The sequence below is a fragment of the Neoarius graeffei genome, chromosome 12 (assembly GCF_027579695.1).
Source record: "Neoarius graeffei isolate fNeoGra1 chromosome 12, fNeoGra1.pri, whole genome shotgun sequence".
Taxonomy (NCBI): Eukaryota; Metazoa; Chordata; class Actinopteri; order Siluriformes; family Ariidae; genus Neoarius; species Neoarius graeffei.
Window position 1 is genome coordinate 49,805,446 of NC_083580.1, and position 21,497 is coordinate 49,826,942.

Consider the following 21,497-nt stretch of genomic DNA (forward strand, 5'->3'; position numbering starts at 1 on the left):
ACTGATGAGTTCCTGCAGTGGTCAAAACTGGAGGTGAAACCCACCAAATGTGCAGCATTTTATGAACGTTGCAGTGGTGGTAACCGCTGGTATAAGTCCAAGGCCGACAAACCCCCCCTGCTTTACGGTCATGGGACAGCCCATCAGAGTGTACTCACGCCATGAAACATACACCTATCTTGGCCACAAGTTTAACATTGCAGGTGAGTGGGGTGAGCAGGTACAGGAGTTGTCCTAGGCCTACAAGAACAGCATCTCCTTGATCGACTCTTCCCCACTGCCTGTAGTTATGAAAATGGAGGCCATTAGAGAAGTGGCCCTAGCAAAAAATACACCATCTATTTGCCAATGTCCACATTCCCCAAAATGTCCTTAAAGACCTAGACAATACAACAGTGAATGCTGTCAGAAAATGGCCGGGACTAAACTCTCATACCACACGGGACATCATTTATCTGTCCCATAGAGAAGGGGGGCTTGGAGTGCCACATGTTAAGTGGACCTATACTGCAACAAGGCTGGCACACCTCCTCAGCATGTTAAACAACGACGATGCTGTAGTCAGAGAGCTAGCAAGAGCTTCTCTCCTGCTGGACCTCAGGAAAAGAAAAGTTCCCCTAGCCACAGCCAATGAAGACAGCTTCCTGGGATTTAGGAAAAAAAGTAATGGGAAACTGGACACGCGGGCCATGGGCTTTGGGGTCTGTTCTGACTGGCCAGAGCTGAACGACCTGTGCAACAGAGTGGAGGTCAAGCTGAAATGGACAAGGGAAAACATACCGTCCCAAGCAGGGTCATTTGACACAGTAGTCATAGACCCGTCCATATGTGTGGAAGCCACCATCTGTTACATTGGATCACAACACACATTAGAGAATTTAACAGCAAGGAGAACCCTCCTCAACAGCAAGCAGCTATTAATAAAACCGCACTGGACAGGATTGAGAATGCAGGGAAAGTTGGCAGTCCTTGACTTTGCCGACCACACTGTCTCACACTCCATTTACAGGAACGCTGCTGTGGGGGAGGACATTCTCTGTTTTATTATCAAGGCTAGACTGCAGGTGTTGCCAACAAAGTGTAACCTGGCATTGTGGTATCCTGAACATCAGCCACACTGCCTGATGCATGCTGACCATGGAGTCAGTCGCACATGTTGCGAATGGTTGCAGCATGTATAAACCACTCTATACTGCACGTCATGATCGCATTGTGGACCTCATCGGCAGTGCTGTTGAGCCACTCTTCCCAAGTATGCACAAACGTTCACGCTTGATGGCAGAGTGGGTCGGCAGCACTGAGGATGTGTTTGGTAATATCCCCAACACCCCTGACATTGTACTTCAGGACATGGATAGAAAGCAGGCAGTAGTAGTTGAAGTAGGATGTGTTTTTGATACATATATGGACATGGCCTTTTATGACAAAATGGCCAAATATCAGTCCCTACTTGCAGCTATTACCAGCCTTGGCTATTCCTGTGTGCTCATTGTCCTGATATTTGGTAGTCTGGGGCATGTACATAAATTAACAGTGAGTGGGCTAAGACTGGCAGGGCTTTCCAGAGTAAAATCTAAACAATTGGCGAAGTTCTGCTCGATATCAGCTGTAATAGGCAGCCTTGCAGTATGGTGTAGGCAATGCTTTTTATACCCTTGATGTCTCATCTCATTATCTCTAGCCGCTTTATCCTGTTCTACAGGGTCGCAGGCAAGCTGGAGCCTATCCCAGCTGACTGCGGGCGAAAGGCGGGGTACACCCTGGACAAGTCGCCAGGTCATCACAGGGCCGACACATAGACACCGACAACCATTCACACTCACATTCACACCTATGGTCAATTTAGAGTCACCAGTTAACCTAACCTGCATGTCTTTGGACTGTGGGGGAAACCGGAGCACCCGGAGGAAACCCACGCGGACACAGGGAGAACATGCAAACTCCGCACAGAAAGGCCCTCGCCGGCCACGGGGCTCAAACCCGGACCTTCTTGCTGTGAGGCGACAGCGCTAACCACTACACCACCGTGCCGTAACCCTTGATAATATTTGAATCCTGTATATGTTGATTTTTAATAGTGGGTTCAAATAAAAGTATTCAAGTGTGTGTGTGCGCGTGCGCGCGTGTTCACTGCTTCAGATGGGTTAAATGCAGAAGACGAATTTCACTGTACCTGAGTGTGCTTGTGACAGGCTTCTTCTAATCAGTGTTATTCACTTCCCCTGTCAGTGTTCATAATGTTACAGCTGATCAGAATTAGAATCAGAATCAAGTTTATCGCCAAGTCTGTTCTCACATACAAGGAATTTGTTTTGGTGATTGGTGCTTGAACAGTTAAGATTGAAGAATTAAAAAAAAAAAAAAGTTATGTAAATGGAATAAAAAAATAAGAAGAATCTAAAATATACAAATTTGAAAAGTGGGCATAATTAAGGGTAAGTGCATAGGTTGTTTTGAAGTCCGAGCTGTATAGTATGGTGGTTGACAAAATATGGATAGGTCACAGATTATGGAAATATAATAAAGGATACAAAATACGGAGTGGTTACGGATGCTAGTAATTTATGGATTGGTCACGGATTTCATACGGATGATATATCACGGGTGGTTAATTTTACGGGCGTTGCTACGAGTCTACATATGATGCTGACGTCACAAAGATTCTCCACGGTGACATCTACATGATGGAGGTAGAAACGCCAGATAAAGTTGAGCCAATACTCACTAATCGGCAGATGAGTCTTGCGATAAGAGATGTGGAACATCTAATAATATACAGAGAACACAACTCTGAAATGCCACTTTGCCAAAAGGGGGTGAAGTTTATGTATTTCACACAAAGACCGATGTAGAAAGTAGGGATTGGGTAGCAGATGGTCACAGGTAAATTATAATAAAAAAGGATACAAAATACAGAGTGGTTATGGATTTTAATATAGATGCATCATGGATGCTAGTAATTTATGGATTGGTCACGGACGTTTCAGTAAATTACGGATTGGTTATGGATTTCATACGGATGATGTATCACGGATAAAAGAAATTAATAAGTCTAAAACAATTAAATGTTTGGAATGCCGAAGTTCATAATTAAAATATCTTCCCTGCATTTATAGGTTTACTTAATTTACTATTGATATTTCACGGAAAATATCATATCTGTGAATAAAAGATCTGTACTTTGTATTATATTTTTAAATTTTCCATGAATCTGTATTCCGTGACTTGTCTGTATTTTGTAAACGGTGGTACAGTATGTCCCAGGATGTACAAAAATAGGTCACATGATGATGAAGAGGATTTATTACATGAATATGTACAATGCGGTAAATAAATAACCAGGCCGTACAGTGCGTGTTGGAATAGAATGTACAACCATACTTGCCAACTTTTCAAAATTCTCATGGGGGAGAAAAGTGTGTGAATGACACTTTCAATTGGACAAGGGTATGATGCGCGGTTGAAATGATAAAAACAGCGGATCCCAATTAATTGCAAACCATTTGAAATTTATACAATTTAAAGAGTTTTTGAATTGTTGATATTGTTCTATCAATTACTATGGGTTATGGATGGGATTCATGTATCGGGCATGAGAGAGCTCAGAGTGAAAAATCTGAAATAATACTCATCTTGAATTTTAATAACAATGAAGGGGAAGTCTTAAATCAGATTTTGAGCTGAAAAATCTCATGCCTGAATATTGTATGCATACAGAGACCCACAGAAAATAACACAAGTGATGCTTTAGAAGAATGTTTATAATTTCTTAAAATAGTCACAGTAAAAAGTATTTGGATTGCATCAAATGTGTTTTCCTTCTGTAAGCTCAGGTAAAAATACAGAGAACTATAATATCCTATATAAATTAAATTTTAATAAGATTTGACCAAATAGTAACAACTCAATTAAATAAATACTGCACTGTCTTAGTACTACTAAAACGCATCTCTCTCACTAAACACTTTCCAACAGTTTTTAAAAAGCACTAGAAATCCTATCCAAATCCTATCGGAATGCATCAAAGGAAATTGCTCATTTGCAAACTTTGACTGAAGGTTTTCAAACAAAATTAAAAAATGGCACTATAAATACTACCATACTATCAAAATATACTCCGCAAAGAAATTCACTTGAATGCAAAATTTTAGTACGACCAAAATACTCACTAGTAATCTTTCACTTAAAACCTCAAAACTCTATCAAAATCAATCATTTTCCAGATAATTCACTTAAAACTTTCAAACAAAAATTCAAAATAGCACTAAGACACTCCCACACTATTCAAATACACTCGCCAAACAAATTCTGTCATGCAAAATTTCACTCAACGCTTTAGAAGTTGTACAGTTTGTTTCTGAAATGGTATGGAAGACTAGTTTAATTTCACGCTCAAATGTCCATTATATTCTGATTTAAGGTATATTTACCTTAAAATGTGTAACTGGCTGGTCGAACATTTGCTTATCCATGGAAATTCATTCTCCCGTGCAACCTGGTATTTGCATTCATATTTTTGCTGTTTGGTATTTGGGTTTAGTGGCCATGATGAATGACTGCTTGTAAAAAATGTCGGACAGCCTGGGTGAATCCTACGTTACGGAAGTGACTGTCGTTCTGTTCGTTGATTGGTTAAAAATCGGTTGACGTCAGCAGTGCTTCTCATACGATTCTGATTGGACATAAGCGGGAGTATTTTTAACTTGGCAGTAGGGATTTCCCAAAACAGGGAGATTATCCAGTTTTTAACAAATACGATCGGGAGGCGGGAGACGGAAGCTAAAATCGGGAGCCTCCCGCCGAAATCTGGAGGGCTGGCAAGTATGTGCAACAGAAGTTCATATAATTTAAGATTTATGACATGACCATGAAATGTGCAAAATGGCAGTTCAGAGACAAAGTGCAATAATGTCACAGATTGAAAGTGTGAGGTTCAAGTCAGTGAGGGTCTCTGGCCTCATTGATGAGGCCAGCTGGAGTTGGGGGGGGAAGCTGGCCTTATGGCATGAGGTTTTGGTTCTAATGGACTGCAACCTCCTACCCGAGGGGAGTGATTCAAAAAATTTGTGTCTGGAGTGAGAGGGGTTGGCCACAATCCTTTCTGCTCTCCTCAGAGTCTTGAACTTGTACATGTCCTGAAGAAATGGAAAGCTGCAGCCAATCGTCCTCTCAGCAGAGCAAATTATGTGCTGCAGTCTGCCCTTGTCCCTGGCAGTGGCAGCAGCGTACCAGACGGTGATGGAGGAGGTGAGTAAGGACTCTATGATGGCAGTGTAAAAGTGCACCATCATTGTCTTTGGCGGATCAAACTTCAATTGCCGCAGAAAGTACATCCTCTCCTGTGCTTTCTTGGTGAGGGAGCAGGTATTCATCTCTGACTTAAAGCATATACGCAGAACCATGGCCTCACTTTCGTTTATAAATGCCTTGAGACCTCAAGAATGGCACAGGAATAGTTTTAAGCGTTAACAATAAATCTAATATAGTAATTTTTACAATTAAAGTGATTCATATAGGTAGCGGTCTGAGGGAATGACCTTAAAGTCCATGACGTCACAGCAGGAAGGCTATCGGTCTCCTCGCCATTTCCGCTATACTAAAACACAGAGCTGACTGCAACTCCAATCCTCCATTTTGAGCTAATTTATCACCATGCCACGTAGATGTGCCAGCAACACAACAGAAGGTGGATTTATGTTGCATTCATGGCCCAAGAATGTTCAAACTGCGAAGATTTGGACGTGCTTTGCGAGAAGTTCACGGGTACATTGGGTGCCTATGAAGTGGTCTCTTCTCTGCTCTGCACATTTTACTGAAGACTCGTATGAGACCTCTGATATGTTGAGGAGCGTTGGCTATAAGCCCGTATTGAAAGAGGGTGCAGTACCAACAATTAAATAAAACTACAAGAAAAGAAAAGCATTTATTTTTTAAAAGGAAAGTAAGTTCAGTTGCACCAGTTCTTCTGGAGTGTGAGCCAAGGGTTGTTGGTAAAACCCGGGACGGAACGGGATGGGACATATCGCTCGGGCAGTGACCTCCCCGTGGTTGTTGCTAAAACTGGTGACGTTCCGTCCTGGGTTTTAGTAATTGCCTGAGCTGAGCAGTAATGGCGGAGTACTCAGTCTGGAGAAAATGGAGAATGAGTGGAGCAGCTGTCTGATTTCTTCACTGGATATTACTGCCATCTTGCCCTTATGTGGAAGAGGCGAATGAATGGAGAACTGAACGAAAAACTGAAAGTCAGAGAGTTTCAAAATAATCGGCCACGAGATCGGCCTTCAAGAAGCGAGAATGCAGACGGGTAAGCTCCGACTCTAATTTGGATATAAAACAACAAAAACACGTTTACCTGCATTTAGGTTTATACATGTAACTTGTGTGTTTAAGTTACTGGTATAAGATTATTTAATTTGCTTCAGAATGTGATTGTCTCAGTTCATCAGATTTAATTAGCCTTTTACGTTTTATCAGTGAAAATGCATGTAAATGCATGCTGCATAAGTTATAACACCTATTTTAATGAGTGTCAACCCACAATCAATGAAGTCAAATCAGTTTTAGTTGAGCAAGTTGGTAACAGTATTTCTTTTGACAGCTATAGACCAAAGTCATATAAATAATTTATGGTGAAAGCACCATAAATTATTTATGACTTTGGTCTATAGCTGTCAAAGGCCTTGGCCTTAAAACCGGTTCCTGCTGTGAGGTCACGCACTCAGGGCTGGCTGCCTCAGCGGGGTGGCTCGAATGGCATCTTTGCAGTCAATTTTAACTCTCCCAAAAAAAAAAAAAAAAAAAAAATATATATATATATATATATATATATATATAATATAAAAAATTTGTGTGTGTATATGCGTGGGGTTGGCCGGTGGACCGGCGCGCCTCCCCCCCGCTGATGGGCGAGGCACAACTGGCCACGCTGCAGCTCCCCACCGACAGCCGGCTCGTGTATGCGGACCTTCGAAGAGCCATCCTCCAGCATGTCAGCCGCTCCCCAGAGCAACAACGACAGCGCTTCCGCTTGCTGTGCTTAGAGGAGGTTGGCCAGCCGTTTGTGTTCGGGCAGCAACTCCGGGATGCCTGCCAGCAGTGGCTGAGGGCAGACGACCGCGATGCTGAGGGAGTGATCGACCTGGTGACACTGGAGCAATTCGTCGCGTGACTTCCGGAAGGAATGGTGGAGTGGGTCCAGTGTCATCACCTGGCGTCACTGGACCAGGCAATCGAGCTGGCAGAGGACCACATGGCGGCCGTTCCGACGGCAGGATAGCGTGTCTCCTCCTCTCTCCCCCTCTGCTTCCCGTCCTTGCCCCATTCCCCCACTATGGAGGCAGGGGCCGCCCCCCCCCCCCAGCCAGCCTGGCGCACCCATGGTGTCCTCCCATTTCCCCCTTCCTTGTCTGTGTCTCCTCCCCCTCAGATGAGTGATGTCCGTAACACTGGTGCAGAGGGAGAGCCTGGGCCGGTGTGCTGGCACTGCGGGGAGCCAGGACATCTCCAAAATCAGTGCTCTGCAATGGAGGTGGGTGCGGTGGTCCTGGTCCCTGACGCGCCAGAAACCGCCCTCGATCAGGCCGGAGCGTATCGAATACCGGTAAGTGTCCAAGGGGATATGTATGAGGCTTTGGTGGATTCCGGCTGTAACTAGACCTTAATCCACCAAAGCCTGGTGCAAGATTTGGGAGAGCATGAATGGTTGGTGCGTGTGTGCACGGGGATGTTCACAACTACCCTTTTTAGTGTCTGTCCACATTCTATTTCGAGGGGAAAAAACATAGTGTAAAGGCGGCGGTTAACCCTTGTCTCGCCCACTCGCTAATTTTGGGGACTGATTGGCCGGGGTTTAAGGAATTAATGACTCTCACATAGTGAAGAGTGGGTCCTGCCATAATTCAGCTAGGGAAAGCCCCGGAGCAGCATTGGCGGGAGAAGTGGTCACAGAGACGTCTACGTCAGCACCGCGTTAGGGCGATATGCGGAGTGAGGAGAGCCGCCCCCCCCCCCCCCCCGGGGATTCCCTTGGGGATTTCCCGTTAGCAGTCACGAGACGGGACTCTGCGGCATGCATTTGACCAAGTGAGAGTAATTGATGGTCAAATTCTCCAGCCAAATGTGACGCCAGCCTTCCCCTACTTTGCTATTATTAAGGATGGGTTATACCCACGTTTCTCAAAGTGTGGGGCGCGCCCCACTAGTGGGGCGCAGAGGCATTGCAGGTGGGGCGCGTAAAATCGGAAGATTTATTATTATTATTATTTATGTATTTATTTCTTTTGCATTATTTATTTATGCCTTTCTGTTTTTGCTTGTAAGTTACACTCGCTCAAAATGTGTTCAGTTATTGTCCTTGCTAAACATGTTAAAGAACATTTACATAGGAAACATCTGTGCTCGACACCGGCCACCTTTCCTTTTTCATTCGCACTGACTATGCGTTGCTATGCGACTAACCATTGTTTACGTACCTCAGAAAGATTCTAGGGCTCTACGCACGCTAGAATCTTCAAACCTGCATTCGTGCTAGCTGAGCCTGAGACATCAGGACTAGGCACGAAAATGGATAAGTTTGTTAAAAGGGCCGCTGAAGTCGGGGATTTTACGGCGCCAATAGTGAAGGGGAAGGCAAGTACCAAATGCCAACCTAAAAGAAAATATGTTGAGTCCTACCTTGGCTTAGGATTCACGGTAGGTGATGAGGAACGACCTTTATGTGTATTATGCCTGCGGCAACTGGCAGCCAACAGTATGTGACCTAACAAATTGCGCAGACACTTGGAGACTGCACACCCCACTCACATTGATAAACCCGTAGCTTTTTTCGAACGAAAACTTGCGGAATACCGGCAGCAGGAAAAGGGAATGGTGAAAACTGCGTCAGTTAATAGCAGGGCACAGATGGCTTCATACAAAGTGGCATACCATATTGCCCAGTGCAAAAAGCCACATACAATAGCTGAGCAACTCATTCTCCCTGCTGCTATTGATATGGTATCAGTTATAATTGATGAGAAAAGCGCTTCCAAATTAAAATCAATCCCCCTGTCAAACGACATCGTTGCGAGACGAATTTCCGACATTTCTAATGACATCGACTCCCAACTCATTGAACAACTGCAAGAAAGTCACTTTGCTTTACAAGTGGACGAAGCAACAGACAGCAGTAAAACGTGCCTCTTCATTGCTTATGTCCATTTCGTAAACGAGCTGTCACTAAATGAGGATTTGCTCTTTTGCAAACCTGTACCATCAAGAGCCACGGCAGAGGAGCTGTTCAAGATTATGGACAACTACTTCAAAGAACAAGGGCTGAGGTGGGAAAATTGCTTGGGGTTCTGTTCTGATGGAGCGCAGACAATGGCAGGAAAAAGGAAGGGACTCCAGGCATTGATCAAAAGGGCCGTGCCAGATGCACAGTGGACGCACTGCATTCTACACAGGGAAGCGCTGGCCTCCAGACACCTCAGCCCCGAATTAAACGAGGTGTTGACAGCAGTTGTGGATGTGGTCAATTTTATCAAAACAAGACCAATATGACTGGATAGTGGACCCATTTCATGCTGCAGGTATCTGTCTGTCTCTCTGTCTTGTTAATGTGCAATGGCAAATAAAGTTTTTCATTTCTTTCTGCAGCGCCAGCTGATTTTAGCTCTGCTGAAGAGGAACAACTGATTGAAATGACCTCTGACTCCACCCTGAGGTTAAGATTTACATCTCAGGCACTCAGTCAATTTTGGCTGGAAGTTGAAAGCCAGTACCCACTCATTGGGCAGAGAGCTGTGGGCATTCTTCTTCCCTTTGCCACATCTTATCTCTGTGAGATTGGTTTTTCAGCAGTTGCTTTGCTAAAAACAAAGTACAGATCTCAGCTTGACATTGAGCATGACTTGAGAGTGGCAGTTTCAAGCATTCAACCCTGTTTCGAAAAAATCTGTAGCACAAAACAGGCCCATTGCAGTCACTAATGCTGTGAAGGTAGTCATTTGTTCGCCTGCCTCTGCCCTGCCTCTTTGTAAAGTTTAAAAAGTGACAAACTTAAGCACAATTTATTTAATTTGCCCATTTTCTATATAATTTTTTATTTTTAAACATTGTTCTTAATGTTGCTGGTGTTGAGAGAACTAGATAGAAATTTGTTACTTAAATAAATTTTGAAAAATTTTGAAGTTGAGCTATTTTTAACATTTTTATTTTGAACATATTGAATGTATCTGATGTTATACAATAGAAATTGCTACAAATTGATGTTATCTCAATAAATTGAAAAATATGAACTTGTGTATTTTTTTTTTAAATCATTTTGTTGGTGTGATATGGGACAAGTGGGGCGCAGAAAAATCCCCTTCTTCTGAGGTGGGGAATGATAGAAAAAGTTTGAGAAGCACTGGGTTATACCGAGTGACGCAGGACACTCAAACTGGTGAAAAGGTAACACAGCTGTTAATTCCGAAGAGCTGCCGGGAATTCATATTCCAAGTGGCTCACTTTTAATCCCATGGCTGGACACTTGGGGCAGGATAAGACACTAGCCTGAATAATGGCCTGGTTCCATTGGCCAGGGATTCGCGGGGATGTCCCTCGGTGGTGTGCGGTGTGCCGCGACTGCCAATTAGTAAATCCCGTAGCCACTCCAAAAGTGCCTTTGTGCCCTCTCCCTTTAATCGAGACCCCGTTTGAAAGAATTGGGATGGATCTCGTCGGGCCATTAGATCAGTCAGCACGGGGATATCGCTTTATTTTAGTTCTCGTGGACTATGCAATGCGATATCTGGAAGCAGTGCCTCTCCACAATATCTCAGCACGCAGTATAGCAGAAGCACTCTTCCGCTTTATCTTCCGGGTCGGGATTCCGAAAAATCCTGATAGACCAAGGTACTACATTTCATGTCATGCACACTGCACGAGCTGTATGGGTTACTGGGGATTAAGCCTATCCGCACCAGCGTCTATCACCCACAAACGGGTGGCTTAGTAGAACGGTTCAATCAAACTCTCAAAAATATAATTCGGAAGTGTGTAAGTGAAGATGCACGTAATTGGGATAAGTGGCTTGAGCCCCTGTTATTTGCAGTACGAGAGGTTCCACAAGCCTCCACAGGATTTTAATTTTTGAATTGTTATGGGTGTAAGCCGCGTGGCATTTTGGACGTGCTATGTGAAAATTGGGAGGAGGGACCTTCACCTAGTAAGAATGAAATTCAATACGTTCTTGACCTTGACCAAACTCCACACACTCACGCACTTAATACAGGAGAATTTGCGGCAGGCGCAAGAACATCAAGCCCGACTGTACGACAGGGGCACGTGCCTTAGGGAGTTCACACCAGGAGACAAAGTACTCGTATTACTGCCCACGTCGAGCTCCAAATTGGTCGCCAAGTGGCAAGGGCCCTTTGAGGTCACATGGCGAGTCGGGGATGTCGACTATGAGGTGAGGTGAACGGACAGGGATGGGGCATTGCAAGTTTACCACCTCAATCTATTAAAATGTTGGAAATGAGGAGGTCCCTGTGGCGTTGGTGTCAGTAATTCCGGAGAAGACGGAGCTGGGGCCGGAGGTTCAAAAAAAAAAATTGACATTGCCCACCGCTCCGGTCCCCTGTGGAGACCCCTGACCCAGCTCACGGAGGTAGCCCAGTTGCAGAAAGAATTTTCTGACGTGTTCTTGGCTGCACCCACCTCATAGAACACCACCTTGAGACGCCCCCGGGGGTGGTAGTGCGCAGCCTCCCTTACCGTCTCCCTGAACACAAAAAAAAGGTGGTCCGGGATGAACTTGAAACTATGCTCGAAATGGGCATAATAGAGGAGTCCCACAGTGACTGGAGCAGCCCAGTGGTCCTGGTCCCCAAGACCGATGGGTCGGTCCGGTTCTCTGTGGACTATAGGAAAGTCAACGCGGTGTCAATTTGCCGCGTACCCAGTGCCTCACATTGACCAATTGCTCGATCGATTAGGTGCTGCTCATTTTTATTCAACACTGGATTTAACGAAGGGATATTGGCAGATCCCCTTGACTCCTCTGTCCCGAGAGAAAACGGCCTTTTCCACACTGTTTGGCTTACACCAATTCGTCACACTTCCTTTTGGGCTGTTTGGGGTGCCCGCTGCGTTCTAGTGGCTTATGGACAGGGTCCTCTGCCCCCATGCCACCTACGCAGCCGTGTATCTGGATGACATTATCATCTACAGTAATGACTGGCCACAGCACCTTGAACACCTTAGGGCCGTCCTAAAGTCACTGAGGTGGGTGGGTCTCACAGCCAACCCAAAGAACTGTGCAATTGGGCGGGTGGAAGTATGGTATCTGGGTTTCCACTTAGGCCATGGGCAGGTGCGTCCCCAAATTAATAAGACGGCAGCGATTGCGGCCTGCCTGAGGCCCAAGAACAAAAAGGGGGTGAGACAGTTCCTGGGGCTGGCTGGCTACTATCGTAGGTTCATACCTGATTATTTGGACATCACTAGCCTGCTGACTGATCTCACTAAAAAGGGAGTACCAGATCCGGTCCAGTGGACGGAGCAATGCCAACAGGCTTTCTCTAAGGTAAAGGCTGCACAGGGGGGCACTGTTACACTCCCCTGACTTTTCTTTCCCCTTTATTTTGCAGACCGATGCATTGGACAGAGGGCTGGGGGCCGTTCTGTCCCAGGAGGTGGAGGGGGAGGAGGGTCCCATGCTGTACATTAGCCGGAAGCTGTCGATGCGGGAAGGCAGGTACAGCACGATTGAAAAAGAGTGCCTCGACATCAAGTGGGCAGTCCTCGCCCTCCGGTACTACCTGCTGGGGTGCCCTTTCACCCTCTGTTCGGACTACGTGCTCCTCTAGTGGCTCCACCGCATGAAGGATGCTAACGCACGGATCACCTGTTGGTATCTTGCACTCCAGCCATTCAAATTTGAGGTGGTCCACAGGCCGGGGGCACAGATGGTGGTGGCGGACTTCCTCTCCCGTCAAGGGGAGGGGAGTCTGCTTCAGGCCGGACGGCTCCCCGGCCTGAGTTGGGTGATGGGGGTATGTGGCAGCAGGGGCGTGGCCGAGCGGCGGTCTGTGAATGGAGGGAATCAGGGAAGGTGAGTGGTCATGTCACTACACCTGTTATCAATTAACGTGTGTCTCCTTCAGTGACTGCGCCCGATAAAAGGAGAGTGAGAAGTGGAGGACGGTGCTGAGGGCTTGACGATAGCCTGTGTGCGCGTGCGAGTGAGCGGTTTTGAGCCCTCTGCCAAAAAGCAAAAATAAAAGAAACACTTCAAACGCAAACAATCTTCTGCCATGCTTCTGTGCTCCATCCACATCAGAGTCTCGCTACAATGGTGTTAAAGGTGGAACTAAAATCCACAAACAGGATCCTAGCATAGGTTCCTGGGGAGTCCAGGTCCTGGAGGATGAAGTGAAGAGCCATGTTGACAGCATTGTCAGCAGGTCTGTTGGGCCTGTAGGTGAACTGCATAGGGTCTAGGAGTGGGTCAGTGATGACTTTGAGGTAGTAAAGCACAAGGCGCTCGAAGGATTTCATTACCACAGAAGTCAGGGCGATGGGTCTGTAGTCATTTAATCTTGTGATCCTTGGCTTTTTGGGGACTGGAATAATGGTGAAGGCCTTGAAGCAGGTTGGCACATGGCATGTCTCCAATGAGATGTTGAAAATATCTGTGAACACTGGAGACAGCTGATCAGTAGAGTGTTTCAGGGTAAATGGTGAGACTGAGTCAGGACCTGCTGCTTTGTGGGGGTTCAGCTTATTAAAGAGCTTGTTAACGTCTGGAGTTGAGACTGTGGTGGTGGGTGGATGGGCCTCTGAGGTGTGAAATTGTAGAGAGGCCCTGGCAGCAGTAGAGGTGGTGGGGATGGGCAGGAGCTGGAGTGCAGAGTTACAGGGGATATTATCAGGACTGTCCTATTGTCTTTCAAAGCGACAGTAAAACTCGTTCAGTTGGTTGGCCAGGCACAAGTCGTTAACAGAGTGGGGGGGGGGGCTGAAGGTTTGTGGTTAGTGTTCTGTCTGAGTCCTTTCCAGACAGACGTAGAGACATTGACTGAGAACTGGTGTTGGAATTTCTCAGGTGGTGTTTACATTAGACCGTATCCGTCTCGTTTTCATCGCGGATGCACTGTCCGTTCACATTAAAACGCCAGGAAACGACTCCACAGGCGGAACAACTTGAATCCGCCAGGGCCCACGTATTCAACCCAGTTCGTATCTGATCCGGTGCTGTGTAAACATTGAGATACGAGGAAATGCAGTGCTGAGCTCTAGCTGACGTCATTGGACAACGTCACTGTGACCTCCACCTTCCTGATTTGCCGGCGTTGTTCATGCCACGTTGGTCATGTGACGCAACTGCTGAAAAACAGCGCGGACTTCACTTCCTGCTATTGTTTCCGCCTTGCATCACCTTTTTGTTTTTCATTAAAGAGTATAAAAGTATGAATATAATGCTTTGCTTTGTCATTCTTAATGTTGTTCATGGTAAGATGCAAATACTGCCCATTGTGTAGTTATGATTGTCTTTAGGCTTGCCATCCTTCCACTTGCAAGTGGTGAGTGACTTGCGCATGCCCGATATGCACTGGGATCACACACACAGCGGCTCAGTCCCGAATCACTGCTCGTGCGCTTCACTCGCGCGCTCTGTGAGCTGCGCAGGGCCGGAGTGCACACCCTCCAGAGGGCACTCGCTGTTCAGGGCGGAGTGATTTGGAGCGCAGCCGCTGAGGAGGAAGCGCTGAGCCGCACTGACACATTTCAAGTTGCGTGCTGTCTAATTAGTCGTGTGATTAGCGTATCCATGTATTGGCGTTGCTGTGTGCACGCGAATCGTGTATTGGCGTTGCTGTGTGCACGTGAATCGTTTTAAAAACGTTAATCTGATGATCCGCTGATACGGTCTAATGTAAACACCACCTCAGAGTACAGACGTTTAGCTTCTCTCACTGCCCTTTCCCCACTTCTGAACACTTCTTCCTTTTACAACCTTAGCTGTCTGAGCTTATCTGTGAATCAGGGTTTGTCATTATTGTAACTCACCCTGGATCATGATGGAATGCAGCAGTCCTCACAGAAACTGATGTAGGACATCACAGCCTCTGTGTACTTATCCAGACTATTGGTAGCAGTCCTGAACACATCCCAGTTTGAAACAGTCCAAGCACGCATGAAGGTTCTCCGCAGCCTCATTGCTCCACATCTTTGATGTCCTCACTACAGGTTTCCTCAGCTTTAATTTCTGCCTGTATGCAGGAATCAGGTGGACCATGACATGGTCAGAGTGGCCCAGTGCAGCGCAGGGGACGGCATGATGGGCGTTATTGACTGTAGCGTAGCGGTGATCCAAAATATTCTCCTCTCTGTTTGGGTATTTAATGAACTGTTTGTATTTTGGTGGTTTATGGCTGAAGTTATCCTTGTTAGTCATCGAGGACAATAACTAGGGAGTCTGGGTTAGCCTGATTCACACCCAGTAGCCAGCATCAGCCAGCATGCACTGTGGTCTGCACGTTGGCTGCGGTGGAATGTAAACACCAACCAGAATGAATGAAGCAAACTCGTGCAGGGAGTAGAAAGGTTTGCAATTAATGATAAATGATTACAGGTTGGAAGAACAAGGTTTCAGGATCACTGACACATCACTGTACCAGCCGCTGTTGACAAAAGATTCCACCATCCTTTGTTTTAGCGGTGAGACCCATGTTATGGTCCGCTCTGAAAAGTTGGAAGCCGGCCAGCTGTAGCGCAGAGTCTGGCATGAGTCTGCATAGCCACGTCTCCGTGAAGCATAAAGTGCAAGATGTAGGAAAGTCCCTGTTTCTCTCCACCAGCAGCTAGAGTTCGTCCAGTTTGTTGCACAGTGAGTGCACGTTGGAGAGAAATATTGCAGGTAGCGGAGTGCGAAGTCTGTGCCGACGGAGGCGCATGAGCACACCAGCATGTTTTCCTCTCCTCCAGCATCTCACCAAGTGAGCAAAGGTGAGTGCACCTTTGACCAGAATGTCCAATGTGTCTCCACAGGAGACACCAGAAAAGTTGGTAATAAGCCCACTGGAGTTGTTCCCTGATGTTCATGAGCTCTTCTCTGGTGAAAGAGGTGTGAGTATCGCAGCAGTGAACTGAGTTTACAGACAAAGACAAAACAATGTGCACCAACACACCAAGTCAGCCATCTGTTGCTCCATCTTGGGTACAAAAAAAAAAAGAATTGAGTTAGATCCACCAAATTATTGTTACATTCCAGCTTATTGCCTCAACTTCACCATCTGAGATGAGCAGACATTTACAGGACATGTGTCCAATTTTCAAACCAACAAACATGTCCAGAGCCCTTCACCATGTGATAATTAACCCATATGATGCTAAGCTAATACTGGCATTTGTACACACCAGTACAGAACCATTACTTCTATGACTTTTTTTTTTTGCTAGACATTGAAAGACTGTAGAGAAATTAAGTGACAAGTTTATTCTCTCTCTGTGCAGGTCAACTGATCCTAGAATGCTCCACCACTGGCTGGAGCCTGGAGTAAGATGGAGACTACATACTGGGATGTGATGTTTGGGATCCTCCATGTGTGGTTGTTTGCAGTGATGGGGCTCATTCTGTTCCCTACCATGTTTGGGGTCTCGCTGGGCTTCACTAATCTCTATATTAAAGTGCTCGTCAAAATACTAGAGGTAAAGCTGAGCACATCTCAGGGGCTTTGTATGAACTTTAAAAGGATCCTCTAGCACAGCCTTTCTCAACTGGGGTGCTGCGGCACCCTGGGGTGCTGTCTGGCTTCGTTAGGGGTACCGTCAAAAAAATTATATATTCTAACATTGAAATAAATAAAATGAATTAAAACTCCAAAAAACGATAGTTACACTAATGCAGATCATCGCCGCCTCATGCATCATCAAAATTTGTCTCATGGCCCCCTTTCCCATGTCACAACGTCACTGTCGGGGTCAGCGTATGGCCAGCATGACCTGCGTGTATTTTATATGGGGGTGCCTTGAGAATTTGCATACTTCTGAAGGGTGCCGTGACCTGAAAAAAGGTTGAGAAACGCTGCTCTAGCAGATTTATTCTCAAACTTATTTTAAGTAAAAGTAGTCGTAGGTTTCAAAAATCAAACTTTCACTTTCGAAGACCAAATAATGTTCAAGAAAAATGAATTTTCTTTCAAATGCCAGATAGGCTTCCTGTGGTGGTGACTTATGTGATGACATCATGTAGTGGTCGCTTGGAGCAACTTGGATGTTTATATTCTGTTTTACATTGTAGTTTTGCTAGTTTTACAAGCATTTTACTGAATTTTTCAGTTTTTAAATAAGTAGGCCTCATTGTGCAGCATATAAATGCCACAATGATGCTAAAAAGAATGCATTTCCACAGATAAAATGCAAAGTGTGCTTGTTTAGCTGTAGCAGAGGGTCACCGCCAGAAACTGGATCAGACATGAGCTCTCGCACTGCAAAAATAGTTTTTTACATGATCTACAGAAAGTGTGTGGGGCTGTGCACTCTAAAATCTTGGTTTAAAATGGCTCAACTCGCAGTGTGACATGACACTTCACACTCTCAAATCTCGGTTTTAAATCATGCCAAACACTCTTTGTTAATCTACCCAGCACCAGTTGTAGATTATTTAAAAAATAAAATAAAATTGGAGCACAAAGTGTCATGTCACGCTGCGAGTTGAGCCATTTTAAACTGAGATTTTAGAGTGCGCGGCCATGCACTCACTTTCACTCTTTCTGTAGATCGTGGGGGGGAAAAAAGATTTTGCAGTGTAATGTCTCATGTCTGATCCAGTTTCTGTCTGTGACGCTCTGCCACAGCTGAGCAAGCACACTTGGCATTTTCTCTGTGGAAATGCAATCTAGTTCCAGCTTGTAGTTTCTTTTTAGCATCATTGTGGCATTTATGTGCTACACAATGAGGCCTACTTATTTAAAAACTGGTAAATTCAGTAAAAATACTGTACTTGTAAAGCTAGCAGAACTACGATGTAAACGGAATATAAACAGCCGAATTGCTCCAAGCAACCACTATATGATATAGCATACATCACCACCACAGGAAGCCCATCTGGCATTTTAAAGAAAATTCATTTTTTTCGGACACTATTTGGTCTCTGAAAGTTGTGTTTTTTTTTTGTTTTTTTTTTAATCTGACAACGTTTACTTAGGCGGCACGGTGGTGTAGTGGTTAGCGCTGTCGCCTCACAGCAAGAAGGTCCGGGTTCGAGCCCCGGGGCCGGCGAGGGCCTTTCTGTGTGGAGTTTGCATGTTCTCCCCGTGTCCGTGTGGGTTTCCTCCGGGTGCTCCAGTTTCCCCCACAGTCCAAAGACATGCAGGTTAGGTTAACTGGTGACTCTAAATTGACCGTAGGTGTGAATGTGAGTGTGAATGGTTGTCTGTGTCTATGTGTCAGCCCTGTGATGACCTGGCGACTTGTCCAGGGTGTACCCCGCCTTTCGCCCATAGTCAGCTGGGATAGGCTCCAGCTTGCCTGCGACCCTGTAGAAGGATAAAGCGGCTAGAGATAATGAGATGAGATGAATGAACGTTTACTTAAAATAAGTTTGAGAATAAATCCACTGGAGGATCCCTTTAAGTCAGACGTGTACAACACGGCACTGTTTCTTTATAGAGTTTAAAAGGTCTACAGTTAGACTTTTTCTCTTTCTGGCTAAAAATACACTTGCTTGTAAGTCTAATCTCTAAGCCAAAATCTTTTTCATGAATAAATGGCTGAATCTCCAAATTAGACTATTTGCTTCAGACGATATTGTTATGCACAATAATTTCATTGTTAAATAAGCATTTGGGGGGGAAAAAAAAGCTATCCAAGTGGCATGATCCTTGGAGCAATCATCAGACACTATTAGGCTGATCGGCTATCAACTACATATGAGTAACAAGAAAATTGTGTCCAATCAGTATTTTGCCAAACTACCACTCCTTGAAGTATCTGTGCTCGAGCTGATGTAATATACTGTACTATACCCAGTGTGTGAGGATGCTTCTTAAAGCTCATAGGCAACAGTTTTAATTTTATGCACATTTGAAACTTTTATATGTTAAACCCTCTGTAACTTTCTTCTGGTCCCAAGAAGTATTGTTAATAAGTAATAATTAAAATAAGTTGGCGCTGATCGTGGCGAATTTCTGTCGGCTATTTCCGTGACCACTCAGCGCGTGACGTCATTTAAGCCAAACAAACCGCTTGAGTTGAGTCCACTTCCGGGTATTTTCATTGCCGTTTGGCTTGATTACAGACGTGCGTTCGGGAATTTAAAAAAAAAAAAAACATGCCTTATTGTTGTGCAGTGAACTGTAACAACGGGACCGGTTCAGTAAGAAGTTTTTACCGTTTTCTAGAAGAGGAGGAGAGAGTGGATTTATGCGTGTGAAGCAAGAGGGTTGGCAGCCGGGTAAACACGCCACTCTGTGCTCTGATCACTTCGAGGAGGAGGATTCATTTTTGAAGAATCCCCATCTGTTGGAGAGTTTAGGTGTCAGTGTTGGACAGAGAAGGCTCAAACCTGACACTGTTCCAACAAAATTCGAGCACAAAAGCAAGCAGTCAAAGAAGAAACAGACCAGCAATGTTCAAGCAAAAAGGAGAAGGTTGGAGGTAAACGTTTTTACCTTTGCTTGCAATTTTTCAAGTAAAGAATTCTGAGGGATCCTGTACAATCATTGTGTAAATGAGACAAAAGGGATATTTCCTTGTTTAGAGTAGGCTATAAATAGTATAATTCTTGTATTAATATTAGCAATAAATTATATTAGCAATATAAACGCGTCCACGTTCTATTATAGGGATTGTGTGTGTGATCAGAGTCAGCCGAGTTGCTGTCGAATTCCGAGGCTGCATGGTCAAACCAGTGAGCCGCATTCACAGATTGCTTCACACCGGCCATAGGCTCATACATATATGGTTTCACCTCTCGATATTCTATTTGAAGACTTCCTGCTTCAAAATCACCATCGCTTTCAGACATTTTACACAACCCAAATCCGTACACGTGTGCTCGGTTTGCAAATAAACACAGAGCTGCTCCCAGTCTGTTTGGCTTAAATGATGTCACGACGACTGTCCCCTGGTGGTGAAAGTGCGCATGAGCAAGATATAAACAAACCTTCGGAAATTGGGCAAAACAGTATATTTTTAGCATTTTATTCAATTTTAGGGTGCAAATTAGACACCAGGAAGATTTAATTTGCTTTTTGGGTTGTCCTAGACAAAGTTGATATTCTGCATTTCACCTCCGACCGTTGCCTATGACCTTTAAAGGTCACACAAAAATAAACTTGTTTTTTGGGCAGTGGGCCACCCGGAGAATCCAGAGAGCACGACCGAAACAGCTTGAAGTGCCAGCACATCTCCCCAATGGTAAGGAAGTTTTACTGGGAAACAAAAACAAAGTACAGTGGTGCTTGAAAGTTTGTGAACCCTTTAGAATGTTCTATATTTCTGCATAAATATGACCTAAAACATCAGATTTTCACACAAGTCCTAAAAGTAGATAAAGAGAACCCAGTTAAACAAGTGAGACAAAAATATTATACCTGGTCATTTATTTATTGAGGAAAATGATCCAATATTACATTTCTGTGAGTGGCAAAAGTATGGGAACCTCTATGATTAGCAGTTCATTTGAAGGTGAAATTAGAATCAGGTGTTTTCAATCACTGGGATGACAATCAGGTGTGAGTGGGCAGGCACTCTGTTTTATTTAAAGAACAGCGATCTATCAAAGTCTGATCTTCACAACATGTTTGTGCCATGATGCACTTCCACAAACAAAGGAGATTTCTGAGGACCTCAGAAAAAGCGTTGTTGATGCTCATCAGGCTGGAAAAGGTTACAAAACCATCTCTAAAGAGTTTGGACTCCACCAATCCACAGTCAGACAGATTGTGTACAAATGGAGGAAATTCAAGACCATTGTTACCCTCCCCAGGAGTGGTCGACCAACAAAGATCACTCCAAGAGCAAGGCGTGTAATAGTTGGCGAAGTCACAAAGGACCCCAGGGTAACTTCTAAGCAACTGAAGGCCCCTCTCACATTTGCTAATGTTTGTGAGTCCACTGAACATTAAAGAACAACAATGGTGTGCATGGCAGGGTTGCAAGGAGAAAGCCACTGCTCTCCAAAAAGAACATTGCTGCTCGTCTGCAGTTTGCTGAAGATCATGTGGACAAGCCAGAAGGCTATTGGAAAAATGTTTTGTGGACGGATGAGACCAAAATAGAACTTTTTGGTTTAAATGAGAAGCATTATGTTTGGAGAAAGGACAACACTGCATTTCAGCTTAAGAACCTTATCCCATCTGTGAAACATGGTGGTGGTCGTGGTAGTATCATGGTTTGGGCCTGCTGCATCTGGGCTGGGACGGCTTGCCATCATTGATGGAACAATGAATTCTGAATTATATCAGTGAATTCTAAAGGAAAATGTCAGGACATCTGTCCATGAACTGAATCTCAAAAGAAGGTGG

General features: G+C 44.9%; 1 protein-coding gene across 4 annotated transcripts in view; it reads left to right on the top strand.

Annotated features, from left to right (window-relative positions):
* Window positions 1-21,497, top strand: part of gpat3 (glycerol-3-phosphate acyltransferase 3) — a 68,503-nt gene that overhangs the window by 10,718 nt on the left and 36,288 nt on the right. For all 4 annotated transcript variants that reach the window (XM_060935971.1, XM_060935973.1, XM_060935970.1 and 1 more), the window contains 2 exons: window positions 16,483-16,677; window positions 20,322-20,388. In XM_060935971.1, the coding sequence (XP_060791954.1) occupies window positions 16,531-16,677; window positions 20,322-20,388 (214 nt within the window). In that variant the 5' untranslated portion in view covers window positions 16,483-16,530. The remainder of the gene's footprint in view (window positions 1-16,482; window positions 16,678-20,321; window positions 20,389-21,497) is intronic.